The sequence below is a fragment of the Salvia miltiorrhiza genome, chromosome 7, assembly GCF_028751815.1.
Source record: "Salvia miltiorrhiza cultivar Shanhuang (shh) chromosome 7, IMPLAD_Smil_shh, whole genome shotgun sequence".
Classification (NCBI taxonomy): Eukaryota; Viridiplantae; Streptophyta; class Magnoliopsida; order Lamiales; family Lamiaceae; genus Salvia; species Salvia miltiorrhiza.
In genome coordinates, this window is record NC_080393.1 from 56,993,999 (window position 1) to 57,006,529 (window position 12,531).

Here is a 12,531-nt window from a genome sequence, read left to right on the forward strand (position 1 = left end):
CCGTCTTCAATTCTCCACCCCCTTTCCCTATGCCTTTCACCCCCTATTAATCTGGTCCTAATTCTTCACAGTAACGGGAAGGTCTTCAGGCAATTTCTTGAGAAGGCTCTGCTACTCCTTCTGTGAGATTTATTTCCTGTGTGTGAACGAGGCCTTCCCTTACTGTGAGAGTTGTCACCGAATTCCTGATTGGTGATACTCTGGTTGATTGCGAAGCCATCGGAATTCCTGCCCATAGGATTCCTGCTGTTGGTGGCTGTTCAAGTGAGATCTGAGTGCCGATCTGTTCTCCCTGTTCCCTTGAAGCCTTGATCATTGAGCTGCCGGAAGAAGCCGAGTCTACCGTGGGAAAATCTGAGCCAAAGTGTCCCGAGGACACATTTTCCCACTTCGATCTACTCTGAACTTTCCTGTTGTGTTTTCCCTTATTTTTCACTTTAGTATCCTGTTTACTTGCTGTGTTTCTGGTGCTCTGTAGGTGCAGAGAAGTGGTGGCAGAACAGAGGAGTCACGCTCCAGAGCATAGGGATCAGTGCTCCAGAGCAGAGAAGTGAAGATCCAGACCAGAGAAATCGATCGACGCCAGAGGGATCATCTCCAGAGGGGGCCGAGTCCAGTGCAGCGGAGTCGTTTCCCTGCTGACCAGAGAAGTCCGAAGTAACTGAGAAGAAGAAGACGAAGAGGAAGAATCAGACGAGGAATCTTGGCACTAGAGTGCCGAGTGAAGGCGGCAGGACGGTCGGGAACCAAGAGGTGAACCTCCGGCTAGACGAAGATACCCAACATATAGATATAATATTATCATATTTAAATTTTTTATTATCATGTTTAGTCAAATTTCATAATTTTATAAATAAATAAAACAAACAAATAAAAAGATAAAAAAAAATTACCACGTAATTTTGAAATTGATTTCAAATTAGAAGTTATCTTTTGAATAGTATATTATCAATTTTCTTATTTTTGAAAGAATATATTTCATTTATTTTACAGCTTATAATTTCAGTTATGGGCTAAAAAAATATACTTGTGTCCAAGTTTGTTTGGGAACTTTACTTTTAGCCCAACCATCAAAGTCTTGGGTCGGCCCAGACAGACTGCATTATGCTTCTCATTCTTCATTTTAGGGTCACAATAAAATTTAGTAACATTTTATAAGATATTGAAGCTTATCAATTAAGTATGTTTTGAAGTGTTTGAAAATAAATATTTAAAAAAAGAAAAGAAAAAAAAAATGATCTAGTTTGTTTAATTTGTTCTCGCAAAATATTATACTACTATGTTAATTAGTAGCTTTAAGCACTTTATAAAAAATTGTTAAGAATCGACTAGGTGTTTTTTTAAAATGTAATGTTAGGGTGACAAGTGGTGTATACCTTATATTTTATTTTTAATATAGTGTATATTATTATTTATTAAATATTTCTATTATATGTACACATGCAATCTATTTTATATTTTCAAGGTATATGTTATAATAAAAATTTAAAACTCCATAATTAATTTTACATATCTATTAAATTTTAAACCTATCATCATCAAAAATGGAGCCCAAAGTTTTTTTAGGGCCGTAACTTTGGTAGTTTTGCAAATATAAGACAATTTTTTTTGGGCTTGCAATTATAGGACAATATTTAAAAAATTAGACATCGGTAGGACAAATTGAGCCTGATGCCTACGTGGCTGACAAGTAAGCTATCCAGTCAGCTTACTTCTTATAAGGCTTACTTCTCAGCTTTGGGGTCAGCTCTGTCAGTCAGATCTGGCGATCAGCTCTGGGGTCAGCTCTGGCGGTCAGCCCTGGCGATCAACTCTGGCGGTCAACCCTAGCGGTCAGCTCTGGTGGTCAGCCCTGGCAGTCAGCCCTGAAGTTTGAGGCTTGACCCCCCAAAGCTGACCGCCAGAGCTGACCCCAGAGCTGACCGCCAGAGCTGATCGCCAGAGCTGATCGCTAGAGCTGACTGACAGAGCTGACCCCAGAGCTGAGAAGTAAGCCTTATAAGAAGTAAGCTGACTGGATAGCTTACTTGTCAGCCACGTAGGCATCGGGCTCAATTTGTCCTACCAATGTCTAATTTTTTAAATATTGTCCTATAATTGCAAGCCTGAAAAAAATTGTCCTATATTTGCAAAACTATCAAAGTTACGGGCCTAAAAAAACTTTGGCCTCTCAAAAATGTAAATGAAAAAATAAAACAAAAAATGAAGGTAAATAAAAGGAATTGCATGCATAAGTGAGTTAAAAAGAAAGAGTTGGAAATCGCCTAGGGAATACGACGAGGCTTAGGGGCGTTTACTGCATGATTGATAGTATATATAGGATATATTTATAATTGAATAATTTTATTCTTATGAGTAGGATTTCTCTAATCCCACATTTACAATGGATAAGAATTAAATAAAACTAGCTTAAATGATAAAAATAATTAAGGACTTTGAGATATTCCAAAATTTCAATCCATCAAACTAAACAAAGGATTACCCTTACTATTTATATTTATCAAGACTAATCCTTCAAAATAAACACCCTCTTCGCGCCTTAAGAAATTATGCCAAAGGGAAATAACTTTTAATTTGGGCAACTTATTTTAAGAAAAAAATAAAAAAATTAAGTAGGTATTTATTTTAGAGGGAAAGTCTAGAACCACAAATTTTCTTTTCTATAATAATAACAATAATATAGTTTTGGTATTATTTGTTAAACAAATTAAAGTCGTTCCTACAGAAGCAAAAATTAAGGTTATTAAATAGTAATTTTCTTTATTACTCCCTCCGTCCCATAAGCTTAGGCTTGTTTTCTTTTTTTGAATGTCTCATTTATATAGGCTTGTTTCCATAAAAAGTTATATTTTTTTACTCATTTACTATTATATCCTTATTAAATTCTTTAATTTACTTCCACTTTAATACATCATTAAATAATAAATATGAGCATACTAGGAAATTTACTTATATATTTTCATTTCCAATGATTTTTCTTAATCTTTGTGAAAATCTCAACCAGCCTAAGCTTATGGGACGGAGGGAGTATATTATACACACAGTAACCATTCTAGTTTTATATCAAAGAACCTGGAATTAGAAAACATCAATTCATAAAGCATTTATGTTTGCCAATGTGTCATTATTATTATTGTGGTCAGAAATGAGCAGCAACAGCAATTAACTAATGATGCAAAGTAAGTTTAAGCATTTAAGTTTCCCAAAAGGAAGAGAAAATAATAAATCGGTTATTTAAGTAGAACAAAAGGAACAATAGAAAGACTTGTACGTGGAGAAAATAATAAATCGGTTATTTATAAGCTTACGAAACAAAAGGTCTGAACTTGTAACTAACAATCTTGGATGATTCTAATAATTAACCTCTCACTGTAACTTCAAAGTTGGGACTTGCTAAGCTCTGCAGTCTTACGTGTCGTTTTGGAACCACAGCTCGAACATGAAGGTCTAGTTGGTCTCCTTGTAAATCCTCTTGTTCTTCTACTATCTTTTTAGCTGACTCTACCGCTGATGCACTGCAAGCTTCCAAATAAATTGATTTCAGCGTTGCTATTTCTCCAACTTCTGAAGGGATCTCCTCCAATTCTTCCAAATCTTGAAGACGAAGCTCCTGGAGAAGTGGAAAGTGGGAGCTCTCGGCCATCGTCCAATTTTTTAGACCTTTACACCTATATAATTTTAGTAGCTTGAGGCTCCGGAATTGGCCCTCAATAGTGTCCCACTTGCCTGTTTTGAAGAAACCATTTTGTAATACTAACTTGTGAAGAAGGGGCAACCACCCTATCTTTTCCAATATCTCTTCCAACTCCGTATCATCATTGAGAGATAAGTTCAACTTCTTGAGGGAGTGTGGGAAACTAATCCTCTGCAAATACTCATCATATCCATAATCTAAAGAGAAGTGGCAGTTCAAGTTTTCCAATTTACTCAGACACTCAAGATAGCTGAAACAGTTGGCTCTCTCCATTTGTTTCAATTCACTCAAGCTCTTGATGAGACGACCCTCCATTTCTTTGGAATTGTAAATTAGATGCAATTTCTTGAGATTGGGAATTCTTTGAACCACATCCTCATTCAAATACAAATTCATTACTCCTTTGAGCGTTTGTAGATTCTCCATGATAACCATCTCACTCGGAGGATCTGGTAGAATCAATTCATCTGTTACAAACTCGAGATGCCTAAGTTGATGCAATTTCCAAATCTCAATCGGTGCAGTGATATTATGCCAACGAAGAACAATACTACATCTTATCATATCCCAAGACTCATGCAATGTAGCCTGCTGAACTATTAACGTAGATAGATTCCAAAGCAAATTGATTGAAGACGGGAATTTTGACTTCCTATGAAGTGCAACAGCAAGGTGCCGTGAGTTCACCAATTGAAAGACATCGCCTAGGAAATGAACACTGCCACCTCCAAATGGATGACTATCTCTATCATATGCTTTGAATGTTCTCAACAATCTGAAATTGTGAGGCCTTACAAAGCTATTCCCATCACATATTATAGAACGAACATGTGACAAAGATCTCGAGACTTCACTTATTACCCCTCTTCCAACATTTTGAAAAACAACCCGACGGCGTTCATTGTCTATGACTGAAGGAGACTTTTCTATGATATCATAAAACCTCTCTTTTTCAACTTCTTTCAAGCATAAGTCTCTCAACAAATCATGAATCTTACAAAACTTTATATTTCCACTAAACTCCCCCAACTTATCAACTAAAATCAGATTTCTATCTACCAACTCCTTCAAGTACTCATCTGCTATTGTTTCCAAACATTTTCCACTCACGGGTTTCAAAAATCCTTCAGAAACCCATAGCTTCTTCAGCATTGAGACACGAATTCTACGATCTTCCTCAAAAACACCCATATACAAAAAACATGGCTTCAAATAGTTGGGCAGATAGGTATAGCTCAATCGCAATATTTTCAAGCAAAATTCATCATTATTCGTAATCAAAATTGAATTTAAATTTTGCTCTATACGCACCCAATATTCTCTTGTACGCTCAGATTTTGCCAAAAGACCTCCAATTGTAGCAATTGATAAAGGAAGCCCTTTACAATTTGCTACAATATTCTTTCCGATGTTCTCCAACTCATGAGGGAAACTTTCTCCCCCAAACACAGTGTTGGTGAACAAATCCCAACTACTAGCCTCATCTAGAAATTTCATACCAACGCCATAAGACTCACCCAACTGCGAAGTCAAGTTTGACAGCCTAGTTGTTACAATGATTCGACTCCCATCATTGCAATCAGGAAAGGAAGACCTGATCTTGTCCCACACCTCTATACTCCACATATCATCCATAATTATGAGATACCTCCTATCGTATAAATACTTATACAATTTTTCTCCCAATTCAACCTCACTCAGATCACTACCCGAATCCCCACTTGCTTGGAAAAGAACTTCTCTAAGTGTTTCTCTGACATTATAAGTTTGAGAAATTGTAGTCCAAGAACAAATATCAAAATGCTCTTTAACAAGCGCATGCTCAAATAGATGTCGGGCAAGAGTGGTCTTACCAATGCCGCCCATCCCCATGATTGGGATGATTTGGCGACTGCGTTGGCCTCCGGTGAGCTTATCCAGCACTTCAAGTAACACCTCCTTGAAGCCCACCATCATGCTTTCCTTCACATAGGAAGAGGAGGCAGCATGAGTTGAGGAGACCTTTCTCGGCAATTGAGCTGCGGCAACAATCTCCATGACATCCTTCTTGATAACAGTGGAAGAGGAGGCAGCATGAGTTGAGGAGACCTTTCTCTGCAGTTGATCAGCTGCGGTTGAGATCGAATTCATTTCTTCTATCACTTGTTGCAGATCGTGATAGAAGTCCTCAGCTGCATTTACACCGACCTCCAATTCATTTCTATCAATAGTTTCGCATTTGCACCGAGCTCGAAACCTGTTGATAAAACTGGACATCTTCCCACGAATTGTGGATCGGTTATGAATTTGAAGCACAATTTGGGATTCAATGACATCCTCAGCTGCATAAACTGCATCAGCAATGCGACGCTCCAATGGATCTGCTTCATGGTCATCCACAACTGGGGAAATATAAGCATCAAGAAAATCCTGCAAGAAGGTAACATTTTGAGTGAGAGATTCAACTTGCTGTTTGTGGATAGAAATTGGAGGGGAAGGATGTTTTTCAAGCCGATCTATGATATGCATAAGAGAAACCAGAGCTCCATAAGCCGCCATGATTAACTCTTTGAGTTAATAATGTATATATTTATGGGAAGTGTGAATGAAAATATATATATATATGAGATAGTATTTGAGAGGTGAAGAAGGCAAGCAATCTGGTTATATTATGATTCCACAACCACTCTGGCAGTATATAAGGCCGTAAGAGCATGATAAGGTTCTTCGTAATTTCGTGGCTAGTGTTAAATACGTGTGGACTCCAAAGAAAATTCTGCGTTGAATTTTCTATCTACTTCATCGCAATGTCAAAGAAAAAACCATATATAAGTATGGTTGATTCAAAAGAAAATTCCACCGAATATCTTACTAACCGTCACTGTTAGAGTACTATTTTACTCTATTCAATTTCCGTTTTTGTTTATATATTTTGTCTTCTCTATTAAAATAAACTAGCATCTGCATCCCGCGCAAACCAAGATAAATATTTTTATGTTTATATAAAATTAATACCAACTCAATTATCATATTATATACTTCATATTTAGTCAAATTTCACAATTTTAGAAATAAATAAAACAAACAAATAAAAAGATAAAGAAAAAAGGGCAAAGGTGCAAAAACCCCCCTATCGTTCTAAGCGGTGCACAAAACACCCCTCATGGTTTTATTAGGTGCTGCCAAACCCTTATTGTTTCAAATTTAGTTCAATTAACCCATTTATCTAACGGAGGAAGAAACGGGCGTATGCAGAAATTGATTTCTCTCTCTTTCTCTCTTTTTTTTTTTTTTTTTTATTCCAATGGGTCCCAGATCAAACTTAAACTATAAAAAACAATCTCACGCAACTCCAGTGGGTCCCAATTCAAATTTGTTGGTAAGGAATGGTTTCAATAATCAGCATATTTTGAACAAGATTCCCAGATCAAACTTAAACTATGAAAAACATTTATTTTGATTCTGACAAAGGAACTAAAAAAACAATACATTCTTTTCCTGATTCCACGTTGCTGATTGAAGCTTCATCTGAATCACTTATCCCAAAAATCTCACGCAACTCATAGCCTGCGCCATTATTTACCAAAATCTGCCTTATTACTGAGCATGAGGAGATGCATTTAGCACTTCATCTTTTGAACCCTCATGCACAGGTGTTGATGCTAAACATGACTCTGCTATGATCACAAGTGGGTAGATATCTTCTCTGCACCATGCAAGTAGTTTGGATGCTGCTCAACTTACGGATGGGTAGCACTAGCAAAGGACAACAGTAGACTGTAAACAAAAATTTGCAGTCTCTCAATACTCGTGATACCACTTAAGATATAAATAACTCAACCAACTTATCCAAATCAATGTGAGAAACTGAAAATTATTAACTCAAGATTATGCAACAAACTGCAAATAGATTTCCATTAGTCCTTTCTGAATTCAGTAAACAGAGTACTAGCTAGCATGAGAAAACATAATTTCCATGAGCCTTTCTGAATCCAGTAAACAAAATGAACATGACAAAATAACAAAAGAAAATGATTTCGCATATAGACGCCTCACTGTTGCGAAACAAGGAAGTTCTTCTTCCTATTACAAAAAAATTGATTTATCATAGAGCCCACAAAAGTATGCTTCTCCACAAAAGTCTACTATCCAAGATTGGTAGTAGTAGAAGCACTTGTCACTGAAGTATTGGGTCTTGCATTTTTTCTTTTTTCTTGCTGCTCCAACAACTGTCTTGTTGTAATAGATGGGGCTCCCTTCCACTGCAGCCCCCAAGGTTTGAATGGCAATGAGGTTGGTTGTCTAACTTCTGGTCCCTCTCTAAGTTTAATAGCTCTAAACTTTGATGCATTGATATGCCTATCATTTGGTATTGACCCTCTGATAACAGGATCACTATTGTGTGGAATGACTTCCTCACCCTCGTTTATCAATCTTTCAGAAGTTAAACCAGGCTGCAACCACACAACAAGTTAAATCTAAGTTTAAATAAGCAAAATACCTAACATAAGTAAGCAAAAGAATTTTTAGAAATTTATACATTCAAAGTTGTTTGGCCAGTGCTCAAATCAACATGAACTCCTATGCCAACCGTTGTCTTAGAGGCCTTAAAGTGTCTTTTCACTGTTAATTATGGAGGCCTAGTTGCTTGTGTAGATGTGGATGAGCTAGCAACCTAATAAAGATCATGAAAATAAGTTAGTACTTAAACAAATAGACAATTATACAATTGATCATTCAAATGCTGCATGTTTGATGTTGCATTTTTCTGGATAATTTATGTCCAGATATTGCTCTTTCATTGCTGGCTCGCACCCTCTTCTTCCTAGGCCTCCCAGTCATATTCTCAAGTGGTGGAGGTTCAATTGGTGCATGAGTCATGTTAAAAAACTTGATTCCAGGCACAGGTATGATTGTGTGATGATATGCCTTTTGGTAAGTGGATTTATGATACCAATGGGATATATAAGACATGGGATCTATTTTTGAATAAAACATAGCACTTATCGCATGCATACATGGTATCCCAGTTAGATCCCATTGCCTACACGTACACATCCGTCTATCTAGCAACACAGTATGCTTATCTTCCCCTTCACCAATTTCAAAGCAAAATTCCCCTCTTCCAACTTAGAAAAGCAATCCCTCTATCTAAACATGAAAACAATGGTAGAAATCGCAGAGAAAGAGAGATATTCTTACTAACCTTCTGTTTCCTGAAGTATTCTCGATCATTGTTTGAGAGGTTGAGAAATTGTTGTGAGGGTTTTGAGAGAAAGATGATTTTGTGAGAGAGACGATCAAAATTCTCTGGTATTGTTTGATTGGAAAATCTCCCGCTAGTTTGAAGAGTGGGACCCATTGAAATTAAAAAGAAAAAAGAAAAAAAAAAGAAAAAGAAGAGAGAAATCGAATTCTGCAGACGCCCGTTTCTTTCTCCGTTAGATAGATGGGTTATTTGAACTAAATTTAAAACAATAAGGGTTTGGCAGCACCTAATAAAACCATGAGGGGTGTTTTGTACACCGCTTAGAACGATAGGGGGGTTTTTGCACCTTTGCCCAAGAAAAAATTACCACTCAATTTTGAAATTTATTTCAAATTAGAAGTTATATCTTTAATAGTATATTTTAGATTGATTGGATGCATCGTTGGAAGAGATGAGGATGATTGAGTAGTGGTAGACATGGCTGGAATGGAGATTTGGAATGAGTGAAGAAGATGAAGAACGGAAGCAGAAAAAAAATTGATTTTGTGGATCGAATTACAAGCTCGATACCATATTGAATGTAAACTTGACTATGGAAATATGAAAGTGAAGATCAGTTTCTCCATTCCAGTATAAGCTCTTTATATAGAGCAAGCTTACAGAAAATGTGTTTACAAAGAAGCGTTTATCTTGTTGTTTGGTGTGGATAATAAAGTAACCATTACCCTTACTTGAGGGTAATTCAGTCACCTAATTTGTAACCCTTCAAAATGGAAGAGAAACAAAAGAAAGAAAATCTTTTACTGATAATTCATTTCCATAGTTAAACCAAATACTCAATAAAATTAATGGTTATTGTTACCATTCCACTCATTTATTTGATTCTATTTCCTTTTCATTCATCTACTTGAACCAAACGAGCACTAAATTAACAGTATGGAGTTTTGACCGACTCAAAAACTTCTACAATTAACTTAAATCGCCTTACCTTGCACTAAAACCAAACTCACACACAAGATCATAGATCATCTCATATATTTTATCACATTGTTCCACGAAATGTCATATACACCAGTATTTCATATGTGTGCCCTGGCTCACGACTACCCTTGTTGGAGACCTCAAACAATCTTCTTTGTATTACATAATTCCATTCAAAATATTCTCAAACAGAATACACGCTGATTTGCAATGGAATAGCAATTGTGAGGTCATAATCTGTCCATGCAAAGTGATCATAAACAATACCGATTCTAATACTCTTTTAACTTAACCACATCAGACTATTCTCATGCGGAAAAGCCGCATAAGCTTTAAGTATAGTTTTGCGGTAGCTTTATGGAGTGGAGTTGATGCGTATCAAGATTGTAGGAAATGCAATGCCGGCATTGCTTCCCATAGAAGGCAACAAAATAGAAGGCCAAAACATGTGGATATTTAACCCAACCAAGTGGCTCAAGAATTGCACCATCTTCAGGAGCTAACTGTTGAATCCTGCATTTCTCAGCTCTCAAGTCGACGTTGGGCAGCGCCTTCCTCCACTCGCCCGTCTCTGCCTTCATCTCCCAAACCTCCCACGACAGATCCCCACACGCAACCAGGAGCGACACACACCTCCCAGTCGACAGATAATAATAGTCGCCTTCATTGTACTCATAAGGGGCTTCACTCAGTGTAATGATCTCCGTCTCCACATCCATCGTTGCGCAGTATCTCCCCCCTACCCAATGCAAGAACCCTTCACTAGTCAAGGGAGCCTTACAGAAGAAAAATGACCTGACATGGTCGGGGAGGTGGTGAACCTCGACGTGCCTCCAGGATTCATCGACTCCAACAGTGAGCACGTCAAGAGCACCGTAGTCAGCTGGTAGGCGTGGTGGCGATTGGCAAACAGTGTACTGTTGAATCACTTTATACGCCAAGGAAGCTGCAGAATATGCAAAACCATACTTGAGCCAGCCATAGGATAGGCGTCTAGGTAATGCTGGGAGGAGGAATGACTGCTTCGTTGCAAGATTCACAAGGAGGCAGTAATCTTTGGCATCCATCTCCAGAATCTCCAGAACCAAACCGTTGCAGGTAGCAAGAACTCCCCATTTGGAGATGTGATTTAGCTCAGATGTGTGGATTCCACCGTCTGCGTCGGCTGTTACATAAAGTGGATGAAGTGGCAGAAGGGGGCATAAAAGGAGTCCATAGGTAGCACCATGCATCTGCGCGTTGATGAAGGTATGAGAATGGATAATGTGGCACCACCGCCGGCACACGAGCCTCGCTCTCTCGTAGAGATGATCGGCCGGCAATCGGAGGAGAATTTTGAACAGTAGGTCTTGGGGACGGACTCTATGTTTGTTGGCCTCTCCTTTCCAACGTTTATCATATGCTTTTATTAAATACAGATATGTCATATATATTGTCAGAAACATGTATCTTATCTACAAATTTTTGTTATGTATACATGTGTTTTATGAAACATACATGCATACGGAATTTAATTCCTAGGGTTTCTACCTCCCTTCTTCCCCTTTGGAATTCATCTCTCCGGCGAAGCCTGCCGCCACCGCCGTCGTCCCCGTCGCACCGCGGCCTCCTCTGACTCAGGTAAGCCCCTGTCTCTCTCTCTCGAAATCCCTCTCTCTGTGCCCTCTCTCTCTCTCTCTCTCTCTCTCTCTCTCTTCTGGTCAGGCCGCGGCGGCAGCTGCGACGGCGCATGCAGCGCCGGTGGTCGCCGCCGCCCTGCTCTCCCCGCTCTCCCTCCATCTCGTTCTGTCCGTCTCTCTCTATTTCACTCTCTATCTCCCTTGTTTAATCTCCCTCTCTATCTCTCGCTCAACCTCCCTCTCTCTCTGCTGTCAGTAGCCACCGCGGCCGCCAGCAATGCCTCCGCTGCGGTGGCTCTCGGCTGCGGCTGCTACTGCTAAGCCCCTCTCCTCCTTCTTCCTTCCCTCTTCTGTATTTCCCAATTCAAAATCTTATTCTAGCAAACTTCCAATCTTAACATCACAAACTAATAGATCTCAAACTATTTTCTGTTCCAGGAATCGGTGATTCAAGAAGGTTTGAAATGGTTTCATCGTGGCAGCCCAAGACTCCATTTTTTTTAAAGACTCAGCCTTCTATTATTGAATTTTCTGATTTATAAATAGATGTATACTGTAGATGTTAAAGAAAATTGATGTTATCTTGATTACTATGTATGAGTGGATTATTGAGTAGTAGGAAGAATAGTACCTGCATTGCGTGGTGTGATAACTGCTGGGGATTATGTATATATTGGATGGATATTTGCTTTGTTGTTTGGAATTTGCAGAATGAGAGCTCCCTAAATTTATAGAGGTTTGAGTCGGTTGAGTGAAGTAGCTGAGTGTAAAGTTGAGAGATACGTGCTCTTCTGTGGTATGAATATAATTACAGATAATTAGAGGTTAATAGGGTTACTAATAGTAATAATAGACTTGATGAATTGGGCTTCCTACTCTTCTGGCCCAACTACAGTTATTGGGCTCATTTAAAACTAAATTTATATACAAGGGAGATTCTATTCATAGCCCTCTTTTTGTTGCCTCCTATATAATAAATAATAAAAAATATTTACATATGTACTATTTTACCCTATAATCTCAAATTAAAATACCGATTTCTACATAGC

General features: G+C 38.2%; 1 protein-coding gene across 1 annotated transcript; it reads right to left on the reverse strand.

Annotated features, from left to right (window-relative positions):
- Positions 1-3,272: 3,272 nt before the first annotated feature.
- On the reverse strand, positions 3,273-6,357 carry LOC130994799 (putative late blight resistance protein homolog R1C-3). The gene has a single exon (XM_057919860.1). It carries the CDS (start codon positions 6,230-6,232, stop codon positions 3,359-3,361), a length of 2,874 nt encoding a protein of 957 aa, XP_057775843.1. The 5' UTR covers positions 6,233-6,357; the 3' UTR covers positions 3,273-3,358.
- Between the last annotated feature and the right edge of the window lie 6,174 nt (positions 6,358-12,531).

Bases quoted from the DNA above. Each gene is read 5' to 3' on its own strand.
- LOC130994799 (XM_057919860.1), bottom strand. From the start codon at position 6,232: ATGGCGGCTTATGGAGCTCTGGTTTCTCTTATGCATATCATAGATCGG.